General features: G+C 33.3%; 3 protein-coding genes across 3 annotated transcripts; all 3 read right to left on the bottom strand.

Annotated features, from left to right (window-relative positions):
- Nucleotides 1-1,108: 1,108 nt before the first annotated feature.
- LOAG_06380 (hypothetical protein) lies at nt 1,109-1,517 on the bottom strand (the record flags this gene model as incomplete). The annotated part of the gene is made up of 2 exons (XM_003141916.1): nt 1,109-1,255; nt 1,398-1,517. 2 exons carry the CDS (start codon nt 1,515-1,517, stop codon nt 1,109-1,111), a joined length of 267 nt encoding a protein of 88 aa, XP_003141964.1.
- A 1,564-nt stretch (nt 1,518-3,081) lies between these two features.
- LOAG_06379 (hypothetical protein) lies at nt 3,082-4,716 on the bottom strand (the record flags this gene model as incomplete). Its single annotated transcript, XM_020447134.1, has 4 exons — nt 3,082-3,231; nt 3,691-3,846; nt 3,983-4,132; nt 4,693-4,716. The coding sequence occupies 4 exons, from the start codon at nt 4,714-4,716 to the stop codon at nt 3,082-3,084; spliced, it is 480 nt and encodes a 159-aa protein (XP_020302603.1).
- A 9,017-nt stretch (nt 4,717-13,733) lies between these two features.
- LOAG_06378 (hypothetical protein) lies at nt 13,734-14,712 on the bottom strand (the record flags this gene model as incomplete). Its single annotated transcript, XM_003141914.1, has 2 exons — nt 13,734-14,161; nt 14,625-14,712. 2 exons carry the CDS (start codon nt 14,710-14,712, stop codon nt 13,734-13,736), a joined length of 516 nt encoding a protein of 171 aa, XP_003141962.1.
- Between the last annotated feature and the right edge of the window lie 433 nt (nt 14,713-15,145).

The following is a 15,145-nucleotide window of genomic DNA, read 5'->3' as shown; positions in this document are numbered from 1 at the left end:
CTAAAAGCTCTTTTCGGCTTCGCACTTGAACTATCAAATAAAAATTGTGCAGTTAATGAAGTAAACTGAAGAAATAAGATTAAGGGATATTAGGAACTGAATACGAGATATATAAAGGATGATTTTACCACAAATACAAGAGGAATATGTGGTAGTAAAGTTTACTGCTCATACCTATCTCATTATTATTTCTTAAGCTAGAATATACTATGTCCATACTAATTATCTTGTGTCCATACTAATACAAAAATTTGGAACTTTCGAAAATATACTGCAATCAGACGTTTCCAAGAACGCTGTTCTTGGATTTCTTTGCAAAAGCTGACAACAATCTTTTCAAAACGACTCAACACTTTCGGCATATCAGTTGACTGGAGTTGCGTCGTAGAGCTACAGAGTCTCATCTCGGCTCGGAATTAACTTGCTTAGCAATATCCATCATGAATCATAAAGTCGAGTATGGGTAAACTGCCACAGAAAACTGTTCGTGCACGATTTTTTGCTATATGCTGGGATAGCATGATACAGTACTGAATATTCTGCGATATAAGTTCAAGAAGTCATTAACAAACCGTAATGGTTTGATTCATCCCACGAGTGCGCAAAATCACAGAAACATATTCTAGACATTTCTGCAATACTTTGTCGAGAGCGGTACAAAGAAAAATTTTTTCCTAATATGCAAAAGGATTTTCTGAACATTGATGAGAGTGACGAACAAAACTATAAAATGGACCAAAGCAAGTTGAAATCAACAATTGGATTTGTTCCCGAAATAGAACAATATCTTTCTGCGTTTTGCTGATCGATTTATTGATTAAAATCTCAATGTAATTTTATTTAAGAATCTTTCCAGTATTGAGTTCATTATGGAATCATTGAAGATGCTCAAAAACCATTACCACCGGATAATTAAATTCAGCCAAACATTTATATATCATGTCTGACGCCAAAGAAATTGAACTGCTTTTCGATTAATTTCTATGACACTCCCTCGTCTCTTTATTCATGGATATCCTGAAGCAGTAGGTATCATTAGTCTCCTTTTAATTTAAAAGAAAAAAAATATGTGTATGTATATGTAAAGGTAAAGAAAAGAACGATAAGATTAAAACATAACACAAAAGATATACAGGGAGAGAGGACCACGATTTTCTCCGTGACAGAGAGCGTTTTGAAAGCCATCCAAAAACTCTGCACGATTAATACGTTTCGACTTATCTAAATCTAGTGTTGTGAATATAAAATTTATTTCCTGAAAATCATTCATGTTCACAAACTAGCTGTCATTTTGGAGCACCATAAATCACTAATACTTTAAATTCGAATACAAGCAAAATAGTAAATATATGTAAAAAGAAAAAAAAGAATTTTAACGTATGCAGAGAATTATATACCTCATCGTCAAGCTGCGGACAAATGGTTTGGAGATCACGAGTTATCAGATATCCTTTTATCTTGATGTCTTGATCACATGGATCGAACAACTTTTTAGATTGCATCATTATATGGTCCATCATTTTAATCCAGTCTTCTAGAAATCATTCACTGTTCATAATTTCGTCTCAAAAATTACAGGTCATTTTGAAGAAGTCCATCATCATCATTTAGCATGTAAAATTTGGAAAAACGGAAATTCATGAATTTTTTCCCGATCAACGCAAATATCGATTAAATACAGTCCGTCCAATAACTTGGTATAATACTATACTAAATAAGTCTCACAAATTTCAGTGAAAAGTCCGTTTAACGTATATAAAGACCATTTTATAGCGGGAAGGAAAGTAACAGCTCTCGAGGAAAAGGAAACAATCCTAGAACTGCGATACGGTAAACCACCCCTTGTTAGCCTCTTACTCTGGACAATATTTATTGAATTACCGTTTGGATCATTTTGACAGTAATGCTTCTTTTACGAAAGATCGTTTGATTCATAATGTAACATTTTCGGATGGAATTTACCTAGATGGAACTATGCTATATTTTATGAGATATTTTAAAGTTAATATAAATTTTCAATCTTTCAGTTTTCAATAGTTACCTCTGATCTCCTATTTCGTTACTACATAAAAGTGGCGTTTTGCCAATCGAATCACAGACATTTAATCCGAAACATAGAGCAAATGAAGAAAAGTGCTCATTATTTAGGATCAGTGTTAATAATAAATGTATCCAGTTTGTATATTGCATAGTGACATAGGCCTTTGAAAGCATGCGATACATGCGATAGCATGCGATATGATCGATACGCTTAGTTCCATCATATTTTACCTTTTCTATTCCTCAAAATGTGGCAAATCTGAACTATTTTAGATCCCTTACTTTGGGTACCAATCAAGAAGGGGGAAAATAAACGGCTTGCAGCCTTTGGGCCTTAAATCATCGCTGTTAGATATTAATTTTCTTTTATAAGCTCGAAATATCATGAATTTCTATGAGGTTATAACTCTAATAACATGCAATAATGAGTAGACAATCATATAGAAGGTAGCGATGTTGCTGAAACCGGAAAATATACAGTGTGTAGCATTGCGTACCTCCGAAGTAACTGGTGAATCGAACCTAGCTGCCTCTGATTAAAATATTATTGTGTTATTATCACCGAAGCGACAATAGCTACTCCGATACAAGTAGAGCAGACTTCTTGTTTTGATTGCGTACCTTTATTCACATGTTTATCAACTGATCAGTAATGATCTACGCTAAAATCATGGATCGTGGAGCTCGAAATGACGTTTGAATCATTACAAAAAAATATGGAACAATATTATATGGGAAATGGTTATGCTCTCAGGATAAACTGATCCCTAAACTATTCTATGTGATAAGGATGAAAACTAGAACGAGCTCTCAGTTCAGTTATTAAAGATTTAATTGTCATCTCTTCGCAATGTCACAAGCGCCTTCTCATTCTAATGATTTGAATATTAAGTTTTTTTTATTATCCGGAACTAATGTAACTGCACGATATGTACTTACACTGTTCCAAGAATTAAAAAACACTAAAAACAACGCGAACATATGCTTATAAAATATACGCGAAAAAGAACAAGATAAATAAAAGGTCGGGACTACAGATAGTTATTGTGACGTAATCGCCGTTGGCGTTTTCATGATTTTTCGAGCGCGTAAACCAGCTTGGTGACAGAACATTATTTGGTCCCATTTCGCCAAGCACACGACCAGATCTCTGCGTAGTGACCCCGCACCCCACGGTTGAAGAGGTTGTGCCTGGAAACATTTAGCCGAATCGTTCACTTTTTTGTTATTTTTCTAGCATAAAAAATTCGGCAACGAATGTCCATATAGACGTTTTAGAAAACTGAATAATAAGATTTAATAAGCCCTTTGAATGCACACGACAAGAAATTGCTAACAAAGAGGTGGCTATAATATAATAAGGCAATTAGAATTAAAAGCTAATTGTGAGGTTAGGATCTGAGGCCAGTTATGACAGTTAGAATCAGAGACTAATTGTGTAATTGATTGATCCAGCATCGTTTAGGTAACGCTATCATATCAAAGTTTCGCAGGCCATGTTCAAACTCAATTTACTCAAATCAAACGGCAAAGCTTAATAATATTGCAGTGCAAACCTAATCCAAGTAATGAGAGAGTCCATTGAATTACGTTTTTACTGTTAGTAAGTAGAAGGAAATGAGGAAATAGATTAAAATTTGTAGCGAATACTTGTGGTTTGCACATTTGCAAGCATTGCGGGCCGATTTCATGAACACCCATATCTCGACAGCAGGCTGTATTATCATGCGTTTGAGCGGCACAGTGAATTATTGAACTCAGATATTTATACAAACGACATCGGGATGGTTGGATTGCATGCATTAACTGCAAAATTTCAAACTACGATAAAATTTTAACAAATAAATTTGCAAATTCCTTCCTTTATCACTTCAATATTAAGTTAACTTATGTTCTGCAAGAAAAGATCGCTTAGAGATGAAAAATAAGGAAGAATATTTACAATAACTCGTGCTTCAATAGGATTACTTTCGTAGATACATAAACCGCGGCATTCCGGTGGCGCAGACCGGTCACAGCACGCTCCGAAAACTTGGTCAGCTATTTTCCTCTCAATGCATGGTTTCCATTCATTCGCTTGATTACCACAATCCTGAAATCCTACACATTGTGAGCAAGTTTTCAGCACATAATGAATTCCATGAACTTCAATTCCAACTTTGAAATCTTGATATCTGGTGACTTTTGTAGCGGTAATTGTTAACGATTATATCTTAGATGATGTGAAAGCAATATAAATTCCGAAATTATAGTCGATACAACTACAACGAAATCCCTATTTGATAGATCATGAAACTGCTGCCAAATTTTACTCCTTCTTAATTGATTTCGAGAAATTTAGGAAGGGCATTTTCACTTAACCTATGTCACTATAATGTCTTCCTCAAATCAACGTGCAGAACAAACAAATACATGGGAGAAAAATTAGTGGAAGCAATAGCCTTACAGAATAACTTATTGGAGAAAACGACAATGCTATCACTGCGACTTACAGCAACAGAATCTTTGCCGATCAGAAGAAGGGAAGAAGCATATCTCCTTAGAGATATTTATCTTCACATTTACGAAGAAAACAAAAATGGTTTGCAAAAGAAGACAATTAGAGAGAAGAAAGTTAATTTAAAATACAAAGCTGTTCATTTCTTCATGGACCATTTTCGCGCTTTCCACACACATCCTGACCTCATTTTAAACAGTGTTTATTAAATAACAAATTTATCGTAAGTGTGGTTCCACTGATAATCTCTGAAAACAAATGTAAATACATAAGTACATATACAAATATATAAAGAAACGAATAAATAATAAATAGAAAAACAAATAAATCAATTTATTAGTTAATTAATTGATAAAAAAATGTATATGTGTATGAAAGTCATTAAAAGAGGTAACAAGGGTTAAAGCTCGCAGAAACCCATGCCTCTAATCTTCAATGTGCCGAAAATAAATACTTGTATCATTAAGAAAAAGAAGGAAAAAACTCCACTTTCCATAAATTAAGCGGAATATTTTTAGCAATGTACGAATAAAAAGAAAAAAACTGAATTATTCGACCAAAAAACTACTTTGATTTAACCGTGCCAACCATTTACAAATAAGACATAAACCACCAGTAGCTTAATGAGAAAGTGCAGTAAGAAGGTATTAAAATCAATTTTTCTGAGGTTATGTACTGAAGTGGAAAAATTTGTAAAAAAACAACATTGGAAACGAACGATGAATGAATGGATCAAAAAGTTGGAAGAGAAAATTAAAGCAAAGAAATAAGCAAAAAATTGAATGATTACCGAGGACAAGTTAAGTAGGAAGGACCATATTTGAGACAATTAGTAAGTTAAAACAAATGAAAATGAAATGATCGTTGACAGTCTCTTCAATCTACTCCCAACAAATCAGAATTCACGCAAACACATTTTATTTTTCTGTTCACGATCAATAATAGGTACAAATTAAGGATTTTTCAAGTCTAATGAGCTGTTAAGATTTCATAAATTCTTTCCTTTATTTTCTTCTAAAATCCAATCATATACGTTATGTCATACTGTAGCACAGAGATAAAGAGCGGTAATGCATCTCAACTTCAGGGGTTTCAAGTAAACCGTAGAAGGTTAGCACTGTCGATTCATAAACCAATTCTAGCAGGAACTGTTATTGCTGGAGATCTATCTAACGGACATATCTAAAAGATAGTTGTAGTAGTGAACAAAAACGAAACATTTCTGTGTTAGAGATTTGTCAACGAGGATGATGAACTAAAGGTTCCTACAGGGAATCGAGAAGGACTCTCGTGCAGGTAGTAGAAAATGGAAGAAACTCAAATAAATGCAATAAAAATTTACTATTATATTGAAGAGTAATGAAAAACTTTCAGCAGTATTATATAGTAGCATTCAACATTGCTATAATGAAGATATAATATTGCTGAAGGCTTAATGGAAATAGATGAATGCTCTGAGGATTTAATTGCAAAATAGCGGGAGCTGAATTGAAATTGATTTATGAAATCTGAAGGTTAACATATTTGTCGGTATACTAAATTTTCGCTCCAGAGAAGCAGGAGAAGAAAAAATTACACGGAAATGAAGGTATTGCAGTTAGCATAAGTATCATCAGAATACAGATCTTTTTCTAAATTCAATGTTAAAGCTCGTTCAAATTTCTGCAGGTCTGCAGTGTTGTTAACTGTTAAAAAAAGCAGAAGAAGCTATTGGGAGGGGAACATCAGTGGGAATAGATATCTAAGCCTGAATTTACAGGTGTTACAGAAGGATTTAAAATCCATTTCAGTTTGTTAAAAGTCGTTGTGATTGCAGAAGAAGTGAAATATTCAAGCTTAGACTCTTGGAATCAAGTTTGGACATTACACATGGATCAAAGATGTCGTAAAAAAGTGATGACTTTTCGGGTGGAAAAGTTTATAATTCAAATGATTTACCGCAGGAAAAGAGTAGTGGCAACATAACACACCTTTCCGAGCATATATAGTTTAGAGTTTTGATAAATCAAAGAACTTCAGACAGTTTGAGTGGTGTTCTTTGTGTAGCAATTCCTTTTTAGAAAAACACAAAAAGTACAGAGGTGATGTTTGAAATAATTAGAAAACTTACAGTAGGGTTTTCGAATTCTTTAATTTCGTATTGCTTTGATTCCACAATTACCATTGGTATTGATAGTGCAAAGATAAGAAAAGTTTTTTTGAACATACTAAACTGAAAAAAAAGTTGCACATAGAAATTCCGGGCGTTCCAAGATTCATTTTGTTTTACTTGCTCATTCGCGTGATAGTGAACGGATGATAGAAGCGGTTAGATTAATAATTAGTTTGATTTCAGGATATTTCACGCGACCAAACAACGGCCATCATGATCTAATAACGATCATGATAATCTGATAAATTGCTAATGTAAAATCAATGTGGAAAAAGTCAAATTACTAATATGTTCATGTATTTGGAATGTTCAGAAAAAAATTCGATAATGTTCGCTCATACAACTGAGTATTGATAATAATCACTTTAACTTGAACTACTGCCGCCTCCCTTAATTTTTTCAAAGAAGCACTTCGAAGTTCGTTTGGGACCTACCATACTGTTAGACCGATGTTTAACAATCCTTTCCACCTAATTACCAATGTCGAACATAACTTGTTACGCCTTACAAGTATTCCAAAATAATGTCGACTTTTAATAATGTTCATATCTTCTTGATTCAACACTATGATAAATTCCAACTGAATTTCATGTATTAGTGAGATTCAGTTGAAATTTATCTTAGCGTTGAATCTCGCGTAATAGATACGACATTAACCAAGAAAGTGGTGGGAACGGTAATGCACGTGTAAGAGAACTAGACTGACTGTAAACAGCTTATGTGTCTACAGTAACTATAAGAAAGTTGAATTGAGGTATGTGGAGCAATTAATAATTTAGGAGCAGTTTGGGAAAAAATCTGTCAAAGGCATCGAGAGAAATGTTGACTGATTATGAAAGGATTTTGCTTCCTAATAAATTGCTTTCTATAATGAAAATTTGAACTTGTTATTGCTTAGATGTTTAGTTCCAAAAATTCAAATAATTTAAATAACAACTGTTTTGATCTGCTAACGAATTTATTCGAAATGAATCTTTCATATGTTCTCTTAGTGAAGACAAAGATTATTTTTAAACGAAGATGAAATCAAGCATGCAAAATACGCTATTGGTAAGTTGTACGGCATATACAAAGAGTAATCGTAAAAGATAAGCTGTCGATATCATAAAGAACACTTACAAAACCATCATATCAATAAGCTGAAGGGTTCCAGGTAAATCCTGAGTATAACCTGTGCTACAGCCCAGGGAACACTTAGATCAAAAGTAAGTACTTCTGAACTTTATAGATAGTACATGTAGAAGTTCGAGTTGTCTAACTGGTATGATCTGAAATGAGCTTCTACTTTCTATAAACAAACAGGAAAACCAAACATTCCGATTAAAAAATAGTACAAAATTCGAGATGTTAAACTTTCTAATCCTTTTTTCCTTTTTCTCTAAATTTTTAATGATATTTGTGTGTTGTTTTTTTGTAGTTGCGGAAGTAAAAGTTATGAAACAGCAATCTGCATCAGATCTATGAAATGAACTGGTTTTAAACATTAAGATGGCATTAAAGGAAACTTCTCAACACTGCACTAAAATTGATAAAAAAAGTTCTTTAATTTTGCTTGTTTATTTCTGTGATCGGCAGGGGTAATTGAAATTCAATAACTAAATGAAAATGATACCCATATCATTCGGCGATACTATTTGTGGTTAGCAATCTCTCTAATTAGTAGGCTTATCCCAACAATTAATCAACTGATGATCCAATTATTTTCGTTTGTCATGAGAAAATATGCATCATATTTAATGGCAAATATCAGTTCATTCGAAAAAACAGTGAAGATTGGGGAGAGTGTACCACACTGCCGGAGATTTTATAGATATCAATCAGTTTGCATTCATTGTGAACCTGAGCTGATACTGTGATAACTTTATCCAGGCGTTTCTTTGCATGTGCGCGTGTTATTTCATTCATGGATATGAGGGAATGTTTGTTTGTGTTCCAGAAAAAACCAAAGGTGATGGAAATCAGTGCGATATGCAAAACACGAATAATCTTTCATCAAACAGAACTTCTTGAGGATAAGGGGAAAAAGTTATTAATTACAGTGGGAATATTCCAGTCGAATTATTCCTAAGCACAAAGGATAGCTAGATTTAAAAGATTCTCATGAAGAGTGACCACTCTGATCACGGTAGTAGGACTCTTAGTTCTACATTTAGAAAATCTGCATTATATTTGCTGATCGATTACATAAAAGTCTTAGACAGTATTTTGTTTGTCATTTGCTATAAGGATTAATGAGTACTATGCAGGAAATGGATCTAGACATTTCGACAGAAATCCAATCGTTCGCTCCTTTCACTCTTGTATCAATTGGAAAAGCTGTAAGAAATGGGGAAAATTGTTACACTATTCATTAAATGCCTCGAGTTGGTGTGGGAATAAGAAGGGTACACATTTATAATCAACAAAAAACATAGCATTGCTTATAAAATTCTGTAAGAACTTGGTGCAAGAAATAAGAAGGTCTGAGAACCGCATACGTCCAAGACTATGGCCTTGAAAGAATTGATAATTACGATGATTTGAATCGATAAATGAATATCAATCAATTTCCAACTGTGTCTAACCGAAGAACGATGAACGGCTGGCAGAGATGTAAATTCGGCGTTACAGATGACCTGATTCATGGTGCTGCAGATGACCTGATGAGAACAAACAAGAGAAAAAGTACTCATCTTTCCCACATCACTTGTTTAAAATGATCACTTGCAATAGATAAACAGGTTACTATTGAAAGTAGCAGTAGAATTTCATCGTCACGGAGAGAACAATGCTAGCTGAATCTTTTCGTAAACACAAAGAAATCAGATAACACATCGTCAAGTGAACAGCGCATTACAGTTCTATACGAGAGTGAGCAACAGATGTACTTGGCTTGGTAGGCTTTTAAGTCATTACTTTCAATAAGCAATATAGGAAAGTTTGAACACTTTTCACAGTATCGACAAAATCACACTAGTGGTTGAAGCAATCTCGGCAATGCAACGTTCGACCCAGTGGTGACCATCGACATTATTTCATTAATGTTGCTAAGCCTACCAGTCATTCGCATTGGCTACATAACATTAATTGTTTGGAGACTCAAGCCGCATGGAAAATTTTTGAAGATTCGTTTCTAGCAATACATTAATTCCTTGCAGAACAGTATTGGATTTGCAAAGCACATAATGTGTTACATTAATATTACATACTACATCAAACAACATAGAGGTTATCAATTTAAAAGAAAACAATAATTGACAACCGCCATAAATATCTGAAAGTAAATAACTGATGTAAATAAATTTTATTTACTAACATTATTTTATTTGCAAGTATTGATAATATTTTCCTGTAGTTATTAGAGTCTGATTATGAATGAAGTGATACTGAAATAGTTCTCATCCACCATTCTACGTACCTGAGAATAAAGAATATGAAATGTTAAAACTATTCAGGTTGGAACCTTGTCAGTAAATAAATGCATAAATTAGTCCAGCAAAAGAACTAATCTATTTTAAAACTAATTCCTACTTTATTACAGAAGAGAAAAATATTTCAATGTGAAATTACTATACATTGAGTTCATTTATTGATAGAAAGTCTGCTATATTCATTTTGCGATCTAAAAAAATTGTATGTTTTTCTCTTTATGGCCTCTTTTTGATATGTATTTTTAAGCCCACAGTTATTGTCTGTTGTGACCGCTAACAAACGTTTAAAACTGAATTTGTGCTTAAGTTTGCAACACTTTGATATTTTTACTTTTTTAAACTCTTCCATTACTGTCAAAATACTTTTAGAAACAGATAAAGCTAATGGATAAAATACTAGCATTATACTCTATTCGTTTTCAAGTTTCTACTTCAAGTTGACCTGTATTAATGCAGATAGTGATAAGACGCTGGCTTCTCTCATTCATTTAAATTCATTTCAATTTATTTGATGAAACTGAGAGGCGGGAGTTCGTGCATATGCAATGCAATGAGCAAAAAGCAGAAAAATATAATCTGTTATCTCAAGCAACTATATGTCACAATTTCAATTTCAGCAATGAAAGACTGATGAAAATGACCAATAAAGGAGGGATAGGATGGGTCACAGAAACAGTGGGTGAAACGTCTTTGAAAATTCGACGAAATCATAAATAGAAATTAACATTGTTCCATAATCTATCTGTCCAAATGCTGCCAGTTTCAACAATAAACTGTATATAATGTCCTATATGTTGTTTCACTTCCTCTGTCTTTCCTGTTTTCTGTATAATTTGTTGGTAAATAATTCTTTGATGGCGTAAACACTGGAACAAGAGGGCAGATATTTTGCAAGAATTCCAAATTGGCAACATGTAATATCATGTTGATCGAAACTCTTAGTTTTTCGTTTCTTAACATTTAGAATATAAAATTAGCATTTTGACTCTATAATTTAACAGTGAAACAATGGGTCCACTTTACTTATACTGCTTTGACACCTTGTTTGTCCAAAAGGAGGAATCTGATCATGTGGTGACGGCCAGCACTTCAAGTTTCATCATGAGATAAAATGAAGTTAGAGATTAAAAAAATTGCTTAGTTGCTTATTAACACTTTCTTCAATTACAAAGGCGGAGGCATATAACGAAAAAAGTAATCGGAGGAATTGTCGTACTTTTAGCAACATGACTTGAAAAGCAGTCAAAAATGTATTTTTGAAACAGGGTAAACATAATGAAAGAAATAAAATATCATGTCGAAGTAGATCTGGCAAAAAATCTGAGACCGGAAAAATATAAGGCAGCGAGACGTCTTAACGGTATAGAAGTATTTGGTGAATTTCGTACATCGTATAAAATATTGAATAGAAACCTGTTCCGCAAGGCTACACTGTTACTCTACCTCTGTTACGCTTTGCCGTTACTAAACCAGATTCCAAATAAAGATAATTTTGAATGAATAACCATGAAAAGTCCCTGCTGATGGGAGATCATGACTTCCTACTATTCTTTATCAGGTCATTTGTTCAGTGGTTCAGTTTTGGCTGAGACATTTCTTGTGCCAGCATTCATTACACTATAAAAAATCGCCCCCACTTCAGTTCAAGTAACTATCATATGCTACATTGATATGCCCGATCATTTCTAATTAAATAGGAAAAGCTACTACTATTTATACATAAATAAATTAAATATGACCTATGTTGGCCAGAAAAAGCAGAAAAATAAAACTTACTAATAATTTAAATCAATCAAAACTAAACAAAAAGAAAGGAAAAAGAAATGAAAACTAAAAGACGAACGAAAACCCTTATTAAGTAATAAAAAGCAAGCAAATAAATAGAAAAAAACAATTTTATCGGAATAACTTTAAGCATAAGCACATATTCCACCAATAAAAGCATACCTATTACCATTAAAAATACCAGGTATTATAATAAAAGACATAGAAACGCCCATCCAACAAAACAGAAAATACCAGAACACTCAAAAGTTAACAAATAAAAAAAGAGTAAAGTAAATCAAGAAAGCGATAGTGAAATTCAACAACACTAATTAATATCCGTGTTTTTTAATTGGAATGATAAGGATTTTCGTGGAATTTTCACATTCTGGAACTTTAACTGGATGTTATACCGTAAATTAAGGAGTACAAACTTTTCAGCACAAATTTAGTGGAAAAAAGTGCACTTTTATCCATGTAAAATTGAAATATTAGTTAAAATGTGAAAAAGTCCGAATTTTGAAAAAAAAAATCAAAATCCGAAATTTTCAAAATCCGAATTTTGAGGAAATCAGGTTTAGGCTGCAGCTCCTACCGGACAATTTAAAAGGCATGGTTAGATAATTTTATGCTTATTTGGCTAATTTCATCGACGAATAAAATCAGCACTATTAAGAGAGGAAAAAATATATAAGAAACAGTTCTTAGATTACAAATGGCTATTTTGGACTATCTCTTACGTCATTTAAGTTATACAATGTCGTCCAGCGTCGTCCAAGAAAGTATCTTCATGCCCGCTCTTTTTTTCTTAGATGTATCTTTTAAGTAAAAATCGACCACTCAGTGTCCAATTTCATTAACCTAACCTATATTTATATCGTTGCAAAGTGCAAGTTATCAAACTTATCTCTGGGCACAATTCAAAATATGAGAGAGAAGAAATTTTCAAAACTGTATTCGGTTGAACAGGTCTTTCATTTGAAGTTATGAATTCCTGCCGAAACTGAAGATTATGGTTAGAGTGAAATAAATAGGAGTAGTTTTCAAAATAAATCGAGGATAATCCTGTTAAGGTTTCTGTCACTTGGGCTTTGTAATCTTAAAGTTTATTTGTCTCAGTAGCAGACAAGTAACAACTGCGCACAAATGATTACTGTCTAATTACTGTCTATTTGAAATGAACTTCGAGAAAATGGTTACTTACAAAACTCAACCAGAAATCTATCCAATTCCATTTTCGTAATTTGGAAGAATTTTATGGGAAATGGGCTGAAAGCTACATCTGCATAAGGGATTGTAAAAAAAGATGAAAGGATAGATAGATATCAAACCTGGAAGCTGGAGGAGTAAAGACAAACATGCTGATTGATAAATACTGTTTTTGGACAAAAAAGGAGAACGAATAGTGATATAAGAGATACGGAAAATAAATTGATGATCAACAGGAGATCTTGATGATCAAGTTGAAATTAGAATGAGTGCAAAATACCACAACTGAAAGGAGAGGATGGAGTAGGATGATGATTCGACGTTATTCAAGCAAGGTCTTCGTGAAATCGAAAAAAAAAAAATACCAGCTAAATAAGGTAAGCAAACCAGTTAACTGTAAAAATCCAGTTAAGTGTTGAACGATTTTAATGTGCTGCATTCCTTTTCATACATGTCTAAGTTGAACAATTCTTTTCTAACATATGCATTCTGATGTTCCTGGTGGATCGTCGAAATTAAAAAAAGTATGTTTTGAAGGAATGAAACATGTAAAATGAATTATAGCATTACAATTGGGTAAAATATAGAACTTGAAATAAAGAAAAAAAATTTGTGAATCCGAATAGGCGTAGAAAGCTTGAACCCCTACTGAACCCCATTTTCAGAAGGTATGCCCATTAATGAAGGCATCATTATAAGGAAAATCAACGAACTTATCAAGCTCGTTCGTGGCATGTAACTTCCTTAAGGGTTGTGCCATAATCACTGCCCGATGTTTTTTGCAAAATAAATTGCTAATAATCTCTTTAAAATAATAAAACAAAATAATCTCTAAAATAATAGTAACTAATGTTATTAATATCTTTAACGACCTTCTCATGGAATGGGATATTCTGAAATCAGGAATATCGTTTTGAGTGCTTTTGACAAAATTCCAGTCTTGCAGTGTGATCATGACATTCTGAACTGTGGAGTATGGAATTCTTGCGGACAGCAGCAAACCGCTGCTTCTTAGTTCCTCTTGTACAAACGAAATATTTCTGTGTGTATTATCAAAAACTGGCGCGAATAATCCGGAAGCTGCATATGCTGCAAGCATTCATTACCTAGGATTCTGATTATTGCCAAAATGAACATTTTTAAATGTAATCGAGGTAAGAAATGTTAGGTTTCATTTGTCACTATGGCTGATCAGTTATGCTTAAGAGTACAACATGGTACATGCTACATCAAAATTTTCGCAAAATTTTCCACTGAAGAACCATGTTTCAGGATGCCTATTTGTCAGGAAACTTCAAAATTTAGGATTGCTTTAAATATTTAGAGAAGTAACGATTCTTCTGTTGAATTTACAATGATACGGAGTAAAAGAATCTAAACATTATCAACAGGAAGACAGAAAAGCAAGTTTCAAGAAAGCTGCAAAGACTTCGTAGTACATCGATTAAGACAAACCAAATGAATTGGATTACTCACAGAAACATATTAGAATACTAATTCAAAAAATGGTTGTTGGCTTATATCAAGGATAGGTTTAAAAGGAGTCAAAAACGAGCATATCCATTGTCAGACCATGAGAAAAGTTTTGTACTGAAGTACAGGACATTGCTGATGTTTCCGGTGATTACAAAGTAAGCCATTATTTAGCTCCTAAAAATGTGATATTATTTTGCAAATCAACTGTAAAATTTGTCCCATACAATGTCCATCAATTAAGTTTATCTCAGTCTGTGAACTTAAATTTCGATTTAAAGATGGAAGTTTTTTTGTTACAGTCGAATGGGGTAGAATAAATTCATACTGTCGTGCACGATCTTTCCTAATATAAGTGAAATGAAACTATTGCTTTCTCCTAATTCGTCGTTCTCAGTTTTTAAGACCAACCTAACGACTCTTCTCAAGTCAAGATAATTGTGAATCCGTTCGGGAGTGCTGCTGTTTTCCATTATGCACCACTAACCTAATTAGGTAGTGGTCATTCGATCATTTTCCGTAGCAGTAGGTAGCGCAGAACTATTCCTCAATTTTCGCCGCATTCCCAGCAACTACGCCTTTCTTCTCACTTACTAGTTG

This window comes from Loa loa (genome assembly GCF_000183805.2).
Source record: "Loa loa unplaced genomic scaffold supercont3.49, whole genome shotgun sequence".
Classification (NCBI taxonomy): domain Eukaryota; kingdom Metazoa; phylum Nematoda; class Chromadorea; order Rhabditida; family Onchocercidae; genus Loa; species Loa loa.
This window is presented reverse-complemented; position numbering and strand designations above follow the sequence as displayed.